Source organism: Grus americana, chromosome 16 (assembly GCF_028858705.1).
Source record: "Grus americana isolate bGruAme1 chromosome 16, bGruAme1.mat, whole genome shotgun sequence".
Classification (NCBI taxonomy): Eukaryota; Metazoa; Chordata; class Aves; order Gruiformes; family Gruidae; genus Grus; species Grus americana.
This window is the reverse complement of record NC_072867.1, coordinates 5,407,691-5,428,175: the sequence shown is the minus strand read 5'-3', so window position 1 is coordinate 5,428,175 and position 20,485 is coordinate 5,407,691. Positions and strand designations below refer to the sequence as shown.

Below are 20,485 nucleotides of genomic sequence, written 5' to 3'. Positions count from 1 at the left end.
TACCTCTGTTCAGTGTTATAAAATGGCGTTGCAGGTACAGCTGACAGTATTCTCTGCGTGTATGTCCTTGGAAGAGGCATTCTGATGAAATTTTTTGTCCTTCCAGAGGCCACCTCCAGTTTTGGATGCTTTGGGACGAGTGATATCTGAATCACCGCCTGACCAGTGGGAAGCAAGGTACAGTCATCTTCAGATTGATCTCATCACTTCCTGTGCATCCAGATGAGATGTTCTAGATTTTTATTTAGAAGTTCAGGCAGTGGAGAAATAAGGGAATGTTAGAGGAACAAAGTAGGTGCAGTTGTATTGACTTGCTGGTTTCATGTGTCCTGGTAGAGAATGTTTGTGGCCCTCAAGCAGGCTGGGCAGGCCAAACTGAAATGCTCTCAGTTTTATCAAAATATCAGATGCTATCTTCTCTGTGTCCTTCTGATAAGAACAGAGTCTTTCCCTCTCACACTGTCTGATTTTTGAATTACCTTACTGTATTTCCACCTCTGTATGGGCAATGGATTGTTTCAAGAGCAGCAGTGCGAGCCTTAATGAACTGGACTAATTCCAGTTTGGATAATTACTTTTTGTCTACTAGTATGCCCTATAAAGGTTTAATTTGAGATCATCTTGTTCGCTACCTGTCTTAAGCTAATCTGTTCTGTACCACTGATGTACCGCTGATGCACCTTGTTGTAAAGCTGCTGTATTTCAGCAGTAGATGAAGTGATCCTGATGCCTGTCTTTGTTGGCCCAAGTATCTGTAATGCTTAATCGGGATAAAAGTCATTATATGGCTGAAGGATTGTTGTCCTTTTGGGAACCTGCAGCATGGGGTTGTGTAATGAAATGCACATAGGTTGGACACTCTGAAGCTCTTTGGTTTCTTAATGGTTCTCTCTCTCAATTTCTGTAATGTACTACTGATAGCAAATGTGATTGTGACCTCAAGCAAATCCTGTGAAACGTCAGTAAGCTCACCAGCTCACTGTCTTTACAGGTGTGGCATAGCTTTGGCCCTCAACAAGCTCTCACAGCATCTGGACAGTTCTCAGGTGAAGCCCCTCTTCCAGTTTTTTGTACCCGATGCTCTGAATGATCGCAGTCCTGAAGTCAGGAAATGCATGCTAGATGCAGCTCTTTCAACGCTCAACACTCATGGCAAAGTAAGTCTGAACATTTCACTCTCTAGCAGTGGAAAAAGATGGAACAAAAATGTAGATACTGTGTGTTGGAGGCCAAAGATTTTTTTTTTATTTTCTTTTATTTCTTAGAGGTAACAGCTGAAAACTTTCCCATAGTAGGAATTTTTGTGTGTTTGGAGTCATTCTGTTAGTGACTAGTGTTGACTAAGTGTAGTTCTTCCCTGCCATTGCTATAAAAAAGAAACAGCCCTGAATCAACTGGAGTTAAAATGGTATAAAACCAGAGTAGTAAAAGTAAAATCAGACCACAGATCTTTTAATCCTGGGAAGGTGACAGTTCCTTTTCAGGCCTCGTGCAAAGCAAAACATGAAAGCCTCCTGATCGTTGGCTTAATTAAACTGAAAACAACTAAAGTCATTCAGAGAATTGAAGACCATCCTTCTTCTCGCTGCTAGCCCTTCTCCAGCAGTGTTACATGGGGCAGGTGTGCAGGGTGTAAATTGCTCAGCCTCTGATTTCCTCATATCTGCCGGTCACTTCTGGACAGCCCTCTGCATTCCTGTTAAACCCAAGACAATTGGATTATTTTCATACTATTCATTCTTTCCTTCTGTTTCTTAGAAAAGCCATGTGAAGTTGGTTTATCTTTCTGCTCTCCCTTTGCAAATGGAGCAAGCAAAACAGCACGCTCTGATGTTCAGGCTAGCAGTCTTGCCTCGTAGCTTGCATTGCTTCCGGCAGAACATCATGCTGGCAGGTTTTTGGGGGATCTAATTTTTAAGAGGTAACTTTTCTCTAGCAGGAAATATTTGTTGCCAGTTGAGATGGCACAAGGTTTTATGTGATGTGACACATTAAATGAACTGTAAAGACAGCGTGTTTGTTCAGTTTGTCGGCTCAGAGAAGAACAAACAAGTCCACTGAGCATAGCAGTTCTCATTCTGAGTGGACTCTAGTGGCAAGTTCTGTGGTTTTGTTTTTCAGGACAATGTTAACTCTCTCTTGCCAGTGTTTGAAGAATTCCTGAAAAATGCTCCTAATGATGCCAGTTATGATGCCGTCAGGCAGAGCGTGGTCATTCTGATGGGTTCACTGGCAAAACATCTGGACAAGAGTGACCCTAAAGTGAAACCAATTGTTGGCAAACTGATAGCAGCTTTGTCCACACCATCTCAGCAGGTAGGTGCCTTCATGGAGCAGTTTTCATGTTCCACGCAGAGGCAGGTTAACACTGCGATACTTTTAGGGGAGTCAGAGAGATGAAAAATGGCTGTGGTGACAGAAGGCTGTCATTGTGGGTGCAGTCTATGGGGACACTATGTTGATGATGAATACTTCGTGATCTGATAGCCGGTGGATTGTTTTACAGGTTCAGGAGTCAGTGGCAAGCTGTTTACCACCCCTGGTGCCTGCAATTAAGGAGGATGCAGGAGGAATGATACAGAAGCTAATGCAGCTGCTTTTAGAGTCTGATAAGTATGCTGAGCGCAAAGGTGCAGCTTATGGGCTGGCAGGCCTGGTGAAAGGCCTTGGCATCCTCTCTCTCAAGCAGCAGGAGATGATGACCACACTGACCGATGCTATCCAAGACAAGAAGAACTTTCGTCGGCGTGAGGGTAAGGGACAAAAGCTTTTCCCTCCCAAATACTTCAAATTTCTCTTGTATCTGTGGTCAGATCAAATGATACCTGAACCCTGTGCTTGATTTATCTACATTTATTTTACTAAAGTTTGCAGAGAATGAAATGGGGTGCATCTGTCATGAAGCCGTTGATTGTGTATAGTGTCCTAAAATTGCTGTGTCTGCATTGTGGTGGAGGAAGGGTTTCTGGTCCTAGACAGCATGCTTGTGGCCCTCCCTCCTGTTTTCAAAGGCAGGGGTTGCTAGGTGGGCTCCTGCTTCCTGAGCGGGAAGAGAGCTGTACGTACTCTGCTCCAGCTGGCCCGCAGGGGGTCTCACAGCCTACTTGTTCCTTTTGCTGCTGGATGTTTCTTGCCCTTATTTCTGCTTCCCTAAGCTAGGACACAGAGGACTGTTACATGTTTTTAATGCTGCTGGGCTTCTCATCCTTTCTGAGACCAGAAATCCCTGCTACAGCACTAGCCACAAGTGCAAGAAGGCAAGAGACTTTCAGCTGTGAGATATGAGTGCTTTTGGAGAAGTTCTACAGATATTTGGCAAATCGTATCTTCTCTTTCCATCCCCTTTAAATGAAGTTATATTTTCCTCTGACTGTCCTTTTTGTTTCTTTAGGGGCTCTGTTTGCCTTTGAGATGCTCTGCAGCATGCTTGGAAAGCTCTTTGAGCCCTATGTGGTTCATGTGCTACCTCACTTGCTGCTTTGCTTTGGAGATGGGAACCAGTACGTGCGAGAGGTAAGATGCTTTAAATTTCTGAGAACAGTGTTAAGAGAAAACAGAAATGGAACGGATACGAATACTGTTCGTAACTAGTCAAATTGAGAGGGTGAATCTATCCCTTGAGATACCACTAATACAATTTGATTGTCTTAATAACTGAAAGCGTCTTACTTCATTGGCCATTAATTGAAAGCTACTTGGCTAGCTGCATTGTTGTACTTAGACACTATTTTACGTGAAAAATGCTTTGTTCCCATTGAGTCTCTGAGGAAGGAGAAAACGTGTTGTGACACAGCTTGTAAATGTTCTCTTCTCCTTGGAGGCTGCAGATGACTGTGCCAAAGCCGTGATGAGCAACTTGAGTACTCACGGCGTGAAGCTGGTTTTGCCGTCACTTCTTGCAGCACTAGAAGAGGAGTCTTGGAGAACCAAAGCTGGTATGGACCAATATCTGACTGACATGATTGAGAGTAACCCACAGTTCCCTTCACTGTCATTCCCCTTGTTTATTCCTTCATCCCTACAGATGGCTGTGGTAGTTTATTGTCTCATAGGGGACTGTGGAACTTAAAACTTTTGAGATACGAATTCCCTGACACATTTGAGCAACTTTTTTCCCCCAGCAGATTCAAGGGATGCTTTTGCCCCCCATCTCTCTAGAAGTACTCCAGAAACTGGAAGTTTCCTCCCCTCCTCCTTTTCCCTGGTACAAAAAAAGAAAAGATTTTAGTGTCTTTAAGTGGCCTAGAGTGGCTTAAGGCATTTCAGCCATTCTGCGTGTTCTCCGACTGGTAGATTTGAGTTTGATGTAAATGTGATCATCTGTCTCTTCTTAATGCTTTGTATTTGTTTTGTGTTTTTTCTTTCTTTCTTTTTGTGTACTTCATGCACAGGCTCAGTGGAACTGCTGGGGGCTATGGCGTACTGTGCTCCCAAACAGCTGTCTTCCTGCTTACCCAATATTGTGCCAAAACTTACCGAAGTGCTCACAGATTCTCATGTGAAGGTGCAGAACGCAGGTCAGCAAGCTCTCAGGCAGATTGGGTCTGTCATCAGGAATCCAGAGATCCTGGGTAAGAACTGTTTGCAGCTCTCACGTCCTGACACAACCAGGGTTTATAATAGCAAGGTTTGATGCTCACAACATTTAGGATTAAATCCAAACTTCTATAGAAGTGAAACTACTCCCCAAAAAGTCTAACATGAAAGCTTAACAGCAGCTGTCTGCTTCAAGGCTTTTGGAATGCTCCTGTCCATTTTGTCAGCTAATGTTAATATGGTTTCCGCTGTCCCTATGCTGCTGGTTGCCTTAGAAGGATCTAAAACATCCCGTGAGAGAACACCAGCTCACCCTGACATGCGTTTTTGGTTTATGTACAAATAAAGTCTTTTCTCTCCGTTTTAAAAATGTTCAGCAATCGCTCCAGTTCTGTTGGATGCTCTCACTGACCCCTCCAGGAAGACCCAGAAGTGTCTGCAAACTCTCCTGGATACCAAATTTGTCCACTTCATTGATGCGCCATCCTTAGCTCTGATCATGCCAATTGTTCAGAGAGCTTTTCAAGATCGTTCCACAGACACCAGGAAAATGGCTGCCCAGATCATTGGGAACATGTACTCCCTGACTGATCAGAAGGTACAGAGCTGAAAAAGCTCTCTAACTGCGTGCTGTATTTACTGTGTAGGAGATAACAGAGCAAGCACTAGAGAGCATTTATTTGGTTTGAGGATTTTGCTGTTAAGGTAGACAATATTAGAATCCATGCAGCTTCTTTAATTAAATGTATGTAAATGAGGAGATAATGGCTATAAAGACAGTGAAAATTCTCAGGTGCTTAAGACTGTCAGCTTTGTACTTTAGTCATCTAGTTATTACCAGATTTATCCCTGCGAAAAGGTCTTGTAATTTTTACCATATAAGAAATGCCTTTAACAAACAAACAAGCAAAACCAGTACCAGTGAAACACAGTTCAGCTGCTTACAAATGGATCCAGGATTTGTTTGAAAAGGATTTGTAGAATCTCACTGAAGGCTAAAGATCTGTGTTTAATTTTTGTGCTGATAATCTCTACCTTTAAACTTTGTGTAAATGTTAAGAGTGTTGGATTTTCCTTAGATACAAACTGCTGGGTTGTGAGTGAGCATCAAAAAGGTTTTGAGTGATCTGCATGGAACTAGTGTTGTTTCTTGGACTCCCAGAACAATTCATTGCGCTTATTTGCAGGACTGTGAAAGCAACTGATTAAACTCTCAGGATGTTAAGGATGATTGTTAACAATAAGGGGTTGAATACTCATGAAGGCGATTTACGTTTCTTTCTCATTTTGGATCTAGTTCTTAGTCTTTGGGCTCTCTGTTACAGGATCTGGCTCCTTACCTACCCAGTGTGACTCCTGGACTGAAGGCATCTCTGTTGGATCCTGTACCTGAAGTAAGTCTCTTGTACAAATACAGTTTGTCTTTCAGTGCATTAGGTTAGACTCTGTCCGAATCTTCTGTAGATCTGTGAGCAGTCTGACACATCTGTCTTAATCGCTTTGACTGGACATTTTGGAAATCTCTGCTCCTCTTGTCTGTTAGGTGCGTACAGTGTCTGCGAAGGCACTGGGAGCCATGGTGAAGGGTATGGGGGAATCATGCTTTGAGGATTTGTTGCCGTGGCTGATGGAGACCCTGACATATGAGCAGAGCTCGGTGGATCGATCTGGCGCTGCACAAGGTGGGGACAACTGTGTCTGAGCGTTGAGTTCAGACTTTCTCCTATTAAATCAGATTAGCTTGTTCGTTCTTGTGTTCATCAGCTCTGTTCCTTGCTTTTTTTCCCAGGTCTGGCTGAAGTTATGGCTGGTTTGGGAGTAGAAAAGCTGGAGAAACTTATGCCAGAGATTGTAGCTACTGCCAGTAAAGTGGATATTGCTCCACATGTACGAGACGGTTATATCATGATGTTCAACTACCTGCCAATTACCTTTGGAGACAAGTTCACTCCCTATGTTGGTCCCATCATTCCTTGTATCCTTAAGGTACGTAGCAGAGGCCTGAAGAGTTTTATTTATTACAGAGCAAAAAGAAGCCTCCAAAGTAGTTTAAGCATCATTTCCAGTAATTGAGAGACATGCAGAGACTTGTCCAGCATTGCTGGACTACATAAAATATAAAAGAATTTAAATTATAGATTATTTCTTCTTCTAAGTTAGTTGCTTACTGTCTTTTATTTGTAGTCACTAGTAATTGCTTGAAATCACCTTTGTGCATTCACAACTCTATAGTTCATTTACTTTTCATGGAGGAGAGAGAGAAAACACTGTTTTATTTTCCTCCTGTTGGTCTTGTATATTGTGTTGGGAAAAAAAAACCAACCAAAACCTCAGGTTTCACAGACACTTTTCTGTCTCTGTTCAGGCACTGGCAGATGAGAATGAGTTTGTGCGGGACACTGCCCTGCGCGCCGGCCAGAGAATCATAAGTATGTATGCTGAGACTGCCATTGCACTTCTCCTGCCACAGCTCGAGGATGGCCTGTTTGATGACCTGTGGAGGATAAGGTAAGGGATAACCTCCTTATTCACAGACATTTCTCTTCCATGGCTGAAAAACTGGTGTGATTTAGACTCTATGTTGCTCCTCAAGCAAATGCAGAGACCTTCTGGGAAGCAAAAGCAAGTTGTTTCTTTTTGCCTGTTGATTTGAATATGATGCCTTGTAGCACTGAATCTGAGAAGCCCTGGCTCAGCCAGACATGGATCAGACTTCCTGGTACCTGCAAAGCATTCCTACTAGGTTATTAATTCTGGTAGCGACTCTGAAAAGCACTTCCAAGGCAGTTGATGTGGCAATATTTAGCCCTCATATATTGTTTTTCAGTTTTTCAAAATGCTGAGTAAGTTTTTGTTCTCCTGTGTATGGAAATATGCAGTGGAGCGCTCACAGCTAATAGCAATTGCTCAAAAATTAGTTGTACTAAAAGGCTTGTGTCAGCTGAGTGCTGATGAGTGCGCTCATCCCAGGTGAATGTCTTTTGCGTTGAGTCAGGTACTGGCAATGTCTTGTTCCTTTTTAGAGTCCTGGCTATTCCCTGATTGATTGCTTTGATACAGGAATTCTCTCAGCCCATTCCACTTTGGAATCTACTCCTTCCCTTTCTCTTCACCGCGCTGCTTCTCAGTCCTGTAGGCAGACTGATCTTACATATCGGCCCATGAGTGTTTCAGTGCTGACCTAGCTCTTTGTCTTGCATTTTGCTCACGTCTGTAGTTGACATACTGTCATGTTTGGACAGGTACTGCCTGAATACCCTGTTTGTAACACTTGACTTGCTCCTGTTGCCAGGTTTAGCTCCGTTCAGCTCCTTGGAGATCTTCTGTTCCATATCTCAGGAGTCACTGGAAAAATGACCACAGAAACTGCCTCAGAGGATGACAACTTTGGAACAGCCCAATCAAACAAGGTAAAGCTGTTCTTATCTGTTGTGCCTTTATTTCTTTTATTTTTAAATCAGCGTGGAAAGCCTGCTAGAAAGACATGTTGAGTCATCACTTATTTTCTTCTTTTTATAAGTTTCAGGAGTGGATAATACAATTTTGTTTCTTTTCAGGCTATTATTAATGCTCTTGGCGTGGAGAGGAGGAACAGGGTGCTGGCGGGGCTGTACATGGGCCGCTCTGACACCCAGCTGGTAGTGCGTCAAGCCTCCTTACACGTCTGGAAGATTGTAGTCTCAAACACTCCTCGCACGCTGCGTGAAATTTTGCCAACCCTCTTTGGGCTTCTCCTGAAATTCTTGGCCAGTACTTGCGCAGATAAGCGAACGGTGAGAAATTGAGTAATGCCTTCCTGTTACTGCAGGTGACCATATAAACCAGTTCCTGAAGTACACAGGATAATTCTTTTCTATAATCACTCCAAAGCTGTCATGAATTTAACAGTTCTGAGCATGAGTATGTCTGAGTTCGTTCTTTGCTGAAGGCAACTGTAATGAGAGTAAAACTATTTTTTCTATGGTTACTTATAATAGTTGTGTTTCCATTCCTACTACTCTGTCTATACTGTGAACAGTGATCAAAAGTGAACATCTGCTCACAGTTCACCTTCCTAAATTTTATAAAACAGGAAAATAGTTAATGAATAAATTTTTGGGGACAGGTTGCAGCACGGACATTGGGAGACCTCGTCCGAAAGTTAGGAGAGAAGATCCTTCCTGAAATCATTCCTATTCTGGAAGATGGACTGAGGTCAGACAAGAGTGATGAGAGGCAAGGAGTCTGCATCGGCCTGAGTGAGATAATGAAATCTACCAGCAGGGATGCGGTAAGTTATATGTGGAAGGTGAAATCTCCCATGTCCTGGATATTTATGTTACGATGCAGGTATTGCAGTTGAGACAGAATAAGAAAGCTAGTGCTGGACTTGTTTATGGATTGAATTTGGGGCTTATAACTAACACAAGCTGCCGTTCAGGCAAATGTATGCATTTGTATCTGTCGGTAGAGTTAAAATATTGCACAGGTCTCACGCTTATGAGGTATGATAATAGAAATCATCCACTAGGTAGCCTTAGAGCACTGCAAGTGTTTGTGTTGATTAATCCTGGTTTTCTTCCAACATATTTCAAGCAAACTGCGATTTAGTTTCAGTTGCGCAAATTCTGTGTTCTTAGCTACTTTACTGAGATGCCTGTGTCTGTTGTGCTTTAGACATTCTGTAATTTTGTCTCTACATCTTTAGGTACTTCTTTTCTCCGAGTCCCTAGTTCCTACAGTGAGAAAAGCGCTTTGTGACCCTCTGGAAGAAGTCCGAGAGGCTGCAGCTAAAACATTTGAACAGTTGCACTCAACCATTGGACATCAGGCTCTTGAAGATATCCTGCCGTTTTTGCTGAAGCAGCTGGTAAGCATTACTCAACATCAGTCAACAAGTTGATTAATGATGATGTGGGACAGGTTTTGAATAATCAGTTTAAAGGAGAAGCAGGATGGTAGTGGCAGACTTTCCAGGGAATGGCAGCTCTATTTTGTCTCCTCCATGGATTCCTCCTAGCTGTTGGTAGGGAAGGTCTGGTGGCTAAAGCACAGGCCTAAGGATTGCTACATCTGGCTCTGCTAGGGAATTGCCTTTGTCACCTGCTTGGCCACCATGCCTGATACGGACAATCTTCCTGATGTGACAGAAGATCTTGGGTTAGGTTTCTGCTATACAGTAGGAGAGCATTTTTGGATAGAAGGAACTTGTGTTGGTTATATGATCACATGGTAAACTGTCACTTGAAGCAGGGTTTAGTTTGGTGTGTCACAAATCATCTCTCAGGTTTATAACTTTCTCTTTCCCTGTAGGATAATGAAGAGACATCTGACTTTGCTGTGGATGGTCTTAAACAAGTTATGGCTGTCAAGAGCCGTGTGGTGCTGCCTTATTTGGTGCCAAAGGTACAACTGGAAACAAATTTTAAACTTCAGAACTGTGCTTTTTCCTCTGCTTGCTGCCAGTTTTCTTTGGACCAATATGCCAAAAGGAAGAGCATAATTTGAAATCTTTTTCTGATTTTATGCTCAAAACATTGTCGTTTGGGTTGTGATGCATTTATACTTAGAATTTTTTCATGTCGTAGTTGAAGTGAGATTCCTTCTGAAAAAATTTTGCCTGTCTTGTTTTTTTGGTTTTTTTTTTTTAGCTGACTACTCCCCCTGTGAACACCCGTGTGCTAGCTTTCCTCTCATCAGTGGCAGGGGACGCTCTGACACGGCACTTGAGTGTCATCCTGCCTGCTATGATGTCTGCGCTGAAAGAGAAGCTGGGGACCAGTGAAGAGCAATTGGCAAGTAGCACGGCTCAGCTCTTTGTTATGACAGGTTGCCTGAGGATTCTGCTTCGGGTTTACTTCCCGGCACAGAATCTGTGTTCTCTAGACTCACAGATTGCATGGTTTAATTCAATCCATTAGCTTCTTCAGGATGAGTCTTTTTGCCTGGTGGCATATTGTGAGTCCAAAAACGTATGCTTTCCAAATCTATTTGTATCCATAGAAAAGTCTCTTTGGCGTGCAACAAGATACGATTCTCAGTTTACTTATTCTTGGAGAACTGCCAGGGTGTCTAGTTAACTTTGTATTTATTCTTGGTATGGAAGACGGAGAGATTAAAGGGCTGAAGGGAGGAAATCTCCTATTTTGCATGCAGCACTCCTCCTGTACTGCTTTCTGAAACATCTGGTATTTGGACTCCAGAGAACATCCTGGAGTTGTGATTGCAGATAGGCACGTACATAAGTTGGTGAATTAGGAATGTGAGTGACAGAGTCCTGTTGTCTGTCTGCTGTAGATGCCCATTAGCTCAGCTTCTAGCCCCAAGTCTGCCTGGAGATCTCTAATGTACCCACAGACGTGCTTGTAATTAGTATTGTGACGCACAGCATTAAACTACCTAAATTAAAAAAATGTTATCTGACAAGACCCACAGTCTCTGAGGGGTGAGTAAGATGGGGGAGACTGAGCTACTCTCATTTTTTTAAATTAGCCCTTCTGCAGCTGGGGAGCGACTGTGCAGCTATCAGTTCAGCAGTTTGGTCACTTGTAAAATTTTGAGAGTTGGTTATATACCTGTCTCTGCTCCGGGACTGAATCAAGCGTTCTGTGGTGATGTGACCAGCTATTTAAGGAGAAACAATTAGCAAGTGGGATATGTTATAGTATTTCTTTAAGAGAAGATGCTGTGGCTAACATGGGGAAACCTGGGGCTAAATCTGGCTTTGTTCTATTTGAGTATTAACATAAAGTTAATTTGGACTCTTTAGGAGATGGCAAACTGCCAGTCTGTAATCCTGTCTGTGGAAGATGATGCTGGACAACGAATTATAACTGAAGATTTACTAGAAGCTACCCGCAGCCCTGAGCTGGGAATGAGACAGGCAGCAGCTGTCATTCTGAATATCTACTGCTCCAAGACAAAAGCAGACTATACCGGTCATCTCAAGAGCTTGGTTTCAGGCTTGATACGTCTATTTAATGATACCAACCCTGTAGTTTTGAATGAAAGCTGGGATGCGCTTAATTCCATCACCAAGGTGAGAGGCAGCTGAAAAAGGTTACAGTGGTGATGCCTGGCACGGAGAAAATGGGGATAGCTGGTAAAATACTGTCTAAATTGAACTTCTGTTTCGACTGAAAACTACATTTACATTTGCAAATGCTGCAAAGATCTGAAAGTTGTAAGATGAGCTTGACTTCAGCATTGTGAGCCAGTAGCCAGGTCTTTGGAGGAGGCAGGAAATAAGTGTCTCCTCTTGACACACCTGCAAAGAATTCACAAAGAGTAGCTGGTTGCCATGTTGGCCTCATCTTTGCCTTACCCTTCTCCCTGCAGAAATTAGACGCTGGGAACCAGCTTGCTCTCATTGAGGACCTGCACAAGGATATCCGGATTGTAGGGAATGAGGCCAAAGGCGAGCACGTGCCGGGATTCTGTATTCCTAAGAAGGTAAAGGATCAGAATGAGCGTGGATTTGTCACAGCCATAATACACCTTTTGGGGGAGCTCATTCATAGGACTTTACAGCTATTAGAAGCAGCGACTATTGGGGCTTTCTGATCCTGTGTGCTGGAGAGACTTCTTGTAGATTACTGCTGCTCTTGAGTTACCCTACAGAAGCCTCCTCTTGTAACAAGAGCTTTGACAGATCTGTTATGGATGTAAGTCATGGTTGCTGGCTGCTTTTTGTGGGGGAGTAAAGCTGGACTTCTGTGCCAAATTTCTCTGGTTTAAAAATTCCCTGAGCCGCCACCACTTTTCTCATAGCAACTGGCTTAGTAAGGCGTAGATGCATGAAATCAAACCGAATAAAAGTAGCTCTGTAAATGTGGAAGAAGGCAGCTGAAGGTCAACAGGAAATTGAGAGAAACTCTCCAAGCTTGTGCATCTGGTGTATAACAGGAGCAAAAATAAGATATGTATTTTTTGCTTCTTAGCTTCTAACCTTTCTTATCCAATTTTCATGACAGGGAGTGACTTCCATACTCCTGGTGCTGCGGGAAGGTGTTTTAACTGGTAATCCAGAGCAGAAGGAGGAGGCAGCAAAGGCCTTAGGGCTGGTTATTAAGCTGACTTCTGCTGAAGCTCTTAAGCCATCTGTGGTGAGCATTACTGGGCCACTAATTCGGATCTTGGGAGATCGGTTCAGCTGGAATGTCAAGGTGGCTCTGCTTGAAACATTAAGCCTTCTTTTAGCCAAGGTAAGACTCAAAGTAGTTGACTGTGGTTTGTGAACGTTTTCCATGGTAACCTTCAGGAATATCTGTTGCTGTTCATTTAAATACAGCTAGGATGCCCGTTGTGTGCGTTTGATATTTAGGACTGGCACTGTAATGGGATTGTATTCTTCCAACAGCTTCTGGCCTACCAAAAAAGCCCCCAGTGCTTGAATTTGTGGACCTCATAGAAATATTGCTAAATGCCAATAACACTTTCAAATGATTAAAAACTGCCATGTAATTAATTTCTCTCCTGTGTCCACTGTTTTTGTGAAATGTTATGTCCAAAGATGATCATCTTATGTATTTAACTGTGCTGAGCTTTTATTTAGGGCTCTGTGTGCAAAAGACTCTTCTTGACAGTGTAAAGTCTTTCAACAACATTACCCTGGTATTTCAGTACACAGAAAATTAGATTAGATTTGAAAGGGATAAAAGTTGCATGGTAAAATACTTGGTTTTCCAGTTTTAGTAGTGTTAGATCTGAATAAGGGCTATTTGTGATAACTAACTGCTACAGAAGATGTCATGCTGTTTTCAGGCTTTGATTTGTAGCCACTGCTTCAGACTTGAGTGCACCACTTTCCCTTCTTTCATCTCTGGTATAGGTTGAGATTGCCCTGAAACCATTTTTGCCCCAGTTGCAAACAACCTTCACCAAAGCCCTACAAGACTCAAACCGTGCTGTTCGCCTCAAAGCTGCCGACGCTCTTGGTAAACTCATTGTCATCCATGTAAAAGTGGATCCTCTCTTTACGGAGCTCCTGAATGGAATTCGTTCCAGTGATGACTCTGCCATCAGGTAAGCCGTAGGTGGTATCTCAGACCTTCCTGCTTATTAAGGATGAAAGAAAGGGCTAGGATGAATGAACAAAACTATTACAGCTAATTGTGTAGAATTGCTTCCCACCCTCCCCTTAATTCTGAGAGTAAGATTTACTTATTAGTGAGAGCAGTTGACTGTTAATCAAGGGTTGTAAAACAAGGGATGTGGATGATGGGGACTTCCTGGGTCAGAAGCTAAGCTGTGACAGTGTATTGGGGAAGCGTCGCTTGGGATCTGCCCAGTTCTCTCTCCTGCTGCACCCCAGCAACCCACTGCAGCCCAGATACAAGACCATATCAATTGTCAGTCTGACCTGAAGTAACGCAGCTGTCCTTGTACATGAACTGGGCAGATCCCTAAGAAATTAACTTTCTAATTTTGAAGAATTTGTTAAATGTCTGCATAGTCAGAAAATATTTACATTATAAGAGACAGATGCAAATACACAGATGTATAAATATTCTCTAGCATGGAGTTTTCAGCTGTGCAGAGAGAGTATTGGTCTCCTAAACTGTAAGGCATATGAATGTTGTTGCTGTGTAAGAAACTGTTACAGGTATCCAGAGCTCAATTTCTTCTTTACGGTGAGGGGAGAGGCAGTGTCTGACTGTATGTTGTGATCACTTCTAGGGACACAATGCTGCAAGCTCTGCGGTTTGTAACACGAGGAGCTGGTGCAAAAGTAGATGCTGCAATTAGGAAGAATATCAGCACGGTGCTTCTAGGGATGCTGGGACATGATGAGGTACTGCTTCAGCCAGCTGCAAAGGATCCCTGCTGCAGATGGTCTTATTCTTAAATTTAAAATCTGACCTTTCTAACAGAATTATTTTTCTAAAATAACTTCTGGGGCAAATTACTAACAATAGAGTAGAAAGAAATGTATATAAAGAAGCATGTAGTTGGGCATTGCTGAGCTGAATATGGTCTGTAAAATCAATCTCGTCGGAGCCTTGTAGTGTGTTAGCTGAGAATCAGGTGCAAGAATTAGAGCTGCCTAGGCAGTCACTGGTAACTCTGAAAATCTGTGAATTTAATGTTTCCTTAGCAACCATGTACATGGGTTTGACCTGCAGCTCCTCACCAGCATGTCTGAGGCAGCTCTGAAGTCAGATTTGCTTTTTGTCTTGGAGAAAACCTGAAAAACCTTCACTACATGCACATGCGTGTGTCTGTAGGCTCTCAGGTGGGGTTTGCCATTTAGTGTGAGAAATTTTTCAGATAATGGCAGATTTTTCTCCAATGAACAAGCAGCTCTTCAAGTGTAATATAGGGTCTTCTGTATATGGCAGATAGCAGTATCATCTGCAAGATTAATCATCTAGTAATTTCTTCCTTCTGTTTTAATGTGTACAACATAGTCATGCAACTGTTGGCATGCTAGAAACAGAAGAATTGAAAAATTTCCACTGGCTAGTAACTCTTAGGGTGGAGAGGAGTAGTGATGGGATGGTCACATAAGCAAGCGAAAACAAGAAAAGCCTGGAAGTTTTAAATTAAAAGTAGTATGAGTTTGTCACCAAGATAAGCTTGTCTAGAGATGGCTAGAAGCAATGCTTACTTTCTAACCTGAATCTAAACTCTTAATGTGCCTTTTAAAACATTCACTTTCATCTTTGTGACTTTTCCGTTTAACAAATCAGAGTTTGTATAAGGTCTGTAGTTCTTCAGTGCCTGCTGGTTTTTTTTGACTGTGGATTTGGCTTTAAGTTCCATTATGTACAAGAAACCTTGTGAACTGACAGAAATCCACAAACAGTAAGATTGAAATACTACTACTACTATTTATTTCCTCCTTCTCTTTTTATTTCGTATCATCTTGTCTCACTTGCTCTTCGTGGTGCTTATCTCTGATGTGTATTGAGCTTCCTTCTTCCTTTCCTCATTAGGATGCCACCCGCATGGCCTCAGCCGGCTGCTTAGCAGAACTGTGTGCGTTTCTGTCAGAAGAGGAGCTCGGTACTGTTCTCCACCAGCACTTACTGGGTAGGTGAAGCTGTTTACGGTGACTGGAACAGATTCTGATAGCAGGGGAAGGGACCTTCTTGGCCATTGATTCCGGAAAATTTTGTGACTGTTTATTTAGGTTGCTTCTCTCTATCTTAAACCTGAATCTCTACTCTGGATTTTCTTGGACTTTTCTTTGCTTATTCATTTGCACACCCTGGTACATAGTTGAGCAAAGGATGGTAGTTGTAATTAGGGGTTACCAATCCTTTTTTTTTTCTGGATTTGTTTTCAGGTGAGTTGATGAAAGTACCAGCATGGCTGAGTGATTGCTAGTGCTGACACAGAGGATGGGTGGTCAGGCAGGGCAGACGGGAGGGCCGTCCACATCTTCTGGTGACACTGATCGTAGATGGGCTTATGCTAATTGCACACCACATCTGCTGGCTTCAGATGCTGTTGGAGAATTAACTAATTTGCCTCCAAGTTAGATAAAAGGATGAGTTTTGTAGGAACTCAGAGTGGTTGGGAGTGCTACGGGATTACTCTCATCTATGGAATTAAAAAGGGAATCTGTTAGCCGTTTTCAAATTACGGATGACTTTTACAATTTTATTAGAGTCATTGTGTAATTCCAATGCCAGGCTCCTGCACGCACTAAGTGATGTGGGGCCGATGACATGTGACTGAGTCCATCAGAAGTCACTGGGTTGAACAGTACTGCCTTGCTTGTTCGTGCCTGGTCTCCGCACCTGCTCAGGTGTTCCTGTCTGGTGGAGGCGTTGTCTTTTAGCACGGCTTGTATGGCTTTTTGGGAAGAGCAGAGGAAGCAAGGCATTGCTTTAGATCCTGCTTATTACTTTGTTTTATGGAAGAATAAGACAAACTGACAAAAGCTTTCTTAGATGAAGAGGAACGGATAGCAGGAGCCTTGCTATTGTTCTTTTCTTTCATTTGCAGCAGATGTCTCTGGCATTGACTGGATGGTGAGACACGGCCGAAGCCTGGCTCTCTCCGTGGCTGTAAATGTTGCTCCGAGCAGGCTGTGCACCCCCAAGTACTACAACAGCGTTCAGGAGATGATCCTCAGCAATGCCACTGCTGACAGAGTAAGTGCTATGTGAGAGTACGCGAGTTCTGTTCCAAGCGCTTGTTGGCAGTAGTTTTAAAAGGTGTGCAGGTTCTCTGCATTACCAAACAGGACAAAAATCCCCAAGTGCAATCTGAAGATTCTCCCTGGACTAGATGCAGTTTTATTGTGAAATTACATGACTGTTCTGATTCTTTGAGCTCTGATCTCTCTGGAGATGAAGATTAAATAATCTTCAACCACAGAGGAGCTTTCACTGGGAGTAAATTACACTTCTGTTTCCCGATTAAAGTTCTCATTCATGGGCCAGGTTTACAAGAAGTGCAAATAAAGCATTTTAGGAGGAAGATTCTCAATCTACGGTTGAAAAAATAATTTGGTGTAGGGAACCTGGGGGCTCTGCAGGACCTGCCACCTTGTTCCATGTGGCTCATATTCGAATTATGATTTTTTTTTCATCATATCACCCAATAACATTAACCCAATGTTTTCCTGCTTTGCATGCTGCAGTTTCTCCAGAGATCTGTTAGCCTTCCACAGCAGCTCACCAGCCCGTGTGACCATGTTGAACTCTGCTGTAATAATAACAATTTTTGTCTTTATGTTGAAGATTCCCATTGCAGTTAGCGGCATTAGAGGGATGGGCTTTCTTATGAAATACCACATGGAAGGAGGAGGGAACCTGCCTCCAAAACTTTCTAACCTCTTTATAAAGGTAAGACTTTTTATGAGAACTACCTAGGTATGGGGTTTTTTTGTGGCAAAGTACAGAAATCATAACTTTATTGGACTGCTCTGCAGGTGTGAATACAACACCGCTATCCCTGCTTTAATATGGAAATTGGACTTTTGATCTTTCTGTGGTAAACTTCAGTTTTGATTCTTAGGAATTAATTTTTTCCTTGCTGTAACAAACAGCTGGCAGAGAAGCAGAGAAGAGTGGGGGGGGAGTTGTCAGGTTTTTAAGGTTGCTAAAGGTCAAAGGGCCTTTGTTAGAAACACATCAAATACCAACTCTCACTTCATCTGGTTTTGCTGCAGTACTTTTTGACTTCACTTTTGTGGTATTGACTAATAGAAAAGAGAGTATTGAAGTTAATGCTTTTTTCAATTCGTATCTATTTAAATATTCTACCTCAAAATTCCCCTCTTTTTTGTTCTCGGGTTTTGGTGTGTGGGTTCCCCCGCCAAGAATCCCTCATGGTAGACAGGATCTGAATTTTGAACATTAGAACCTCAAGATTTTTTTGATGTCTTGGAAAATAGGGGAAGATGGAGTGAGGAGTAGTGCTGGAGCAGGAGAGCTGCTTTTTATTTTGTCTATCACCTTTATTGTAAATAAAAATGTGTTACGTTTTCAGGTTTTACATTTCTTTTCAATTTACTTGAAAAACTGCCAAACGTGCAAGTTGACATGATGCAGGCCATCATTCTTCAAAGCAGACTTTTTGTTTTAAATTCTACATTTCTGTATTAATTTTATCATAGTATTGTATTAAAATATAACATCTAAATATCATAGCTGTGATGATACCTTTATCACAGTATTAATAGTGTAGTTCACATTCAGATGTTAGCTTTCATGTTTTAAATGTGTTAAATCAAAAATATAAAGTTATTTTATTTTATCTTATCTCATCTTATTTTATTTTAAGATGAAATCCACTGCTGAAATGCACCTTATACTCCAATGAGATTGACTGGGCTGTTGCGGGTGATTGAGTGTATTTTACAGAGGTGCTGACACTATCAGCTTTTGCTGCACTTAGTGGTCGTTGTCATTTCCTGAGACAGTTGGGAGAAGCACGTGACCCTGTCATCAACCACATTTTTTTAAGTTTTCTTTTGAAAAGGTGTCTTGTTTTCAAGGTTTGATTGTCTCTTACTGTTACACAGTTTGGTCAAACAAGTTTGTGTCTCGTACCTGTGAGTTGAAACCTGTTTGCTTTTCTTGTTATAGTTTAAAATATTTAAATTAGGAAAAAAAGAAAACTACTGCTTTAAATACCTGTCCTTGTTATATCTGAATTTAAGTCCATCTTTGTCTCCTTCAGTGTCTCCAGAACTCATCCAGTGACATAAAGTTAGTTGCAGAAAAGATGATTTGGTGGGCAAATAAAAACCATCTTCCCTCACTGGATCCTCAGACAATTAAACCAATTCTCAAAGCACTTCTGGACAACACAAAGGACAAAAACACCAGTGTAAGAGCCTACAGCGACCAAGCTATCGTCAATCTTCTGAAGATGAGAGCGAGTGAAGAAGTGCTTGAGGTATGAGACAGAAGAAAATGTAATTGTTGGTAGAAGGCTGTGTCACATTGCTTGGCGTAGGGTTCAGTGTTGTGCCCAGAGCCTCAGAACGTGCTGGCAGTCTCTTACAGAATAGATGGAGTGGGACATTCCTCTTTGCATTTAAGCCTTCATCAGTACTCTCATGCTAAGCCCTGAAGAAATAAGCAATACTGATCCTGTACAACCTTACAGTGCAGTGTTAATAAAATCAAGGTATTTAATGTACCTCCCATGGTTAACAGAGTAGCCTTGCTTTCAAAATGCCTTAAGGCTTCACTGTGCTGTAGTTACCATAGCTAGGACTGCTGGTTTAGTGCTCTGGTCACTGGAATCATCCTACTGCAGCATCAGTGGTGCTAGAATCTTTTAGGATGGACTACTTCATACATCCATTTCCGGACCGCTTTTCTAAGTCTTAGCTGCTTTTGGACAGTTCCCGTGTCTGGAATCATAAAAACAGATTAAGGGTTTTGGTATGTTTGAAAGATTTTAGATACAGTTTGTAAGGTGCTTACATTTATTCTTATTTGGAATGGTACATCCGAAGGAATTGGTAATTGGTGGTGTCTTCCTTCCACAGTCGGTTTCCAAGATTCTAGATGCGGCCAGCTTGGAGCTTCTCAATGAAAGCTGCAGGAGATCTCTGAAGAAGCTGGCTGGCCAGGCTGACTCTGATGAACAGATAGATGACACTATACTGACGTGATAATAAAGCTCCAGAAAACAAGAAAACACTGAACCAACCGCTGCATCAGCATTTCAACTCAAACACCTATTTTAAATGTTTTCATTTTTGAAAATGTTAATTCTGATGGGATTTCATGAAAAGGACTCCCAGAGAGTATTTTAGTATCAAATATACCAGAATAGCCTTAATTAGACCCACATTAGCTGAAAATTGAAAATTTGGTCCCCTTTTTGGAACAGATAATGCGCAAGCAACAGATATGCTAATCAATACTGGTAAATTGTGGCCAATTGTGAGATGTGGCTAGAGCACATCAGGCTTAAACTCTGGTGACACCTCTTTGCTTTCCAGGGTCTGTACAAAAACTCCAGTACTGGAAGAACTGTTGTTCTTTGCCACTGACCTTGTGAAGCAGAAATAGAACTCAGTGAAAGTTAAAGCGTATTGTTTTTGTGTACTGCTAACTTGCTGCTTGTGACGGTTCTGAAGACTGAAAATCCCTGTAAAACAAAGTATTTAAAATAGCCTTAGAAATCACAAATGCGAAAGGGGGATTAAATGCAGTCTGTTTAAAGAAGGAACATTTAATAAAGGCTCCGACTTTGATCCTTCTGGTGTAAAGTGTTCTTTTTACAAATTCATTTATCAACAAACTTACACTGTGATTTACTTTTTGGACCTGCTTTTTCTAGGGCATACAGTCTGTAGAGTGGGTAGTGCTGTAATCTATTAAAACCTTTTGCAAAATTGGGGCAAGCTAGGGTTTAAAACCAAGCCAGAACTGACATTTAATGAAATTTGTAAGTAATTACCCCTATTAATTTCCAAAGTATTTTTGACTACAGACAGCCTTTTAGTTACTCAACTTGTGAGAAGTCCTCTATTTTTATGTCTTCAAAAGTT

At 42.0% G+C, this 20,485-nt stretch overlaps 1 protein-coding gene across 4 annotated transcripts in view; it reads left to right on the top strand.

Moving 5' to 3' along the window:
- The window catches only part of GCN1 (GCN1 activator of EIF2AK4), a 43,319-nt gene extending 23,131 nt beyond the window's left edge, over positions 1-20,188 (top strand). The window contains exons 31-58 of one of the 4 annotated variants that reach the window (XR_008579558.1): positions 107-177; positions 992-1,157; positions 2,122-2,316; positions 2,507-2,753; positions 3,392-3,513; positions 3,821-3,935; positions 4,392-4,571; positions 4,914-5,134; positions 5,862-5,930; positions 6,080-6,218; positions 6,326-6,522; positions 6,902-7,044; positions 7,829-7,946; positions 8,094-8,309; positions 8,642-8,806; positions 9,224-9,385; positions 9,829-9,921; positions 10,167-10,310; positions 11,285-11,554; positions 11,854-11,967; positions 12,489-12,719; positions 13,346-13,539; positions 14,194-14,308; positions 15,453-15,549; positions 16,471-16,619; positions 17,211-17,315; positions 18,256-18,453; positions 18,655-18,780. Coding sequence is in view for 3 of the 4 variants with exons in the window: in XM_054844653.1 (XP_054700628.1) it covers positions 107-177; positions 992-1,157; positions 2,122-2,316; positions 2,507-2,753; positions 3,392-3,513; positions 3,821-3,935; positions 4,392-4,571; positions 4,914-5,134; positions 5,862-5,930; positions 6,080-6,218; positions 6,326-6,522; positions 6,902-7,044; positions 7,829-7,946; positions 8,094-8,309; positions 8,642-8,806; positions 9,224-9,385; positions 9,829-9,921; positions 10,167-10,310; positions 11,285-11,554; positions 11,854-11,967; positions 12,489-12,719; positions 13,346-13,539; positions 14,194-14,308; positions 15,453-15,549; positions 16,471-16,619; positions 17,211-17,315; positions 18,655-18,873; positions 19,475-19,600 (4,383 nt within the window). In the remaining variant the exon portion in view is untranslated. Of the gene's footprint in view, positions 1-106; positions 178-991; positions 1,158-2,121; positions 2,317-2,506; positions 2,754-3,391; positions 3,514-3,820; positions 3,936-4,391; positions 4,572-4,913; positions 5,135-5,861; positions 5,931-6,079; positions 6,219-6,325; positions 6,523-6,901; positions 7,045-7,828; positions 7,947-8,093; positions 8,310-8,641; positions 8,807-9,223; positions 9,386-9,828; positions 9,922-10,166; positions 10,311-11,284; positions 11,555-11,853; positions 11,968-12,488; positions 12,720-13,345; positions 13,540-14,193; positions 14,309-15,452; positions 15,550-16,470; positions 16,620-17,210; positions 17,316-18,255; positions 18,874-19,474 lie in introns of those variants that run through there. The other 3 variants (XM_054844654.1, XM_054844653.1, XM_054844656.1) reach the window with 3 other exon arrangements.
- The last annotated feature ends 297 nt before the right edge of the window (positions 20,189-20,485 follow it).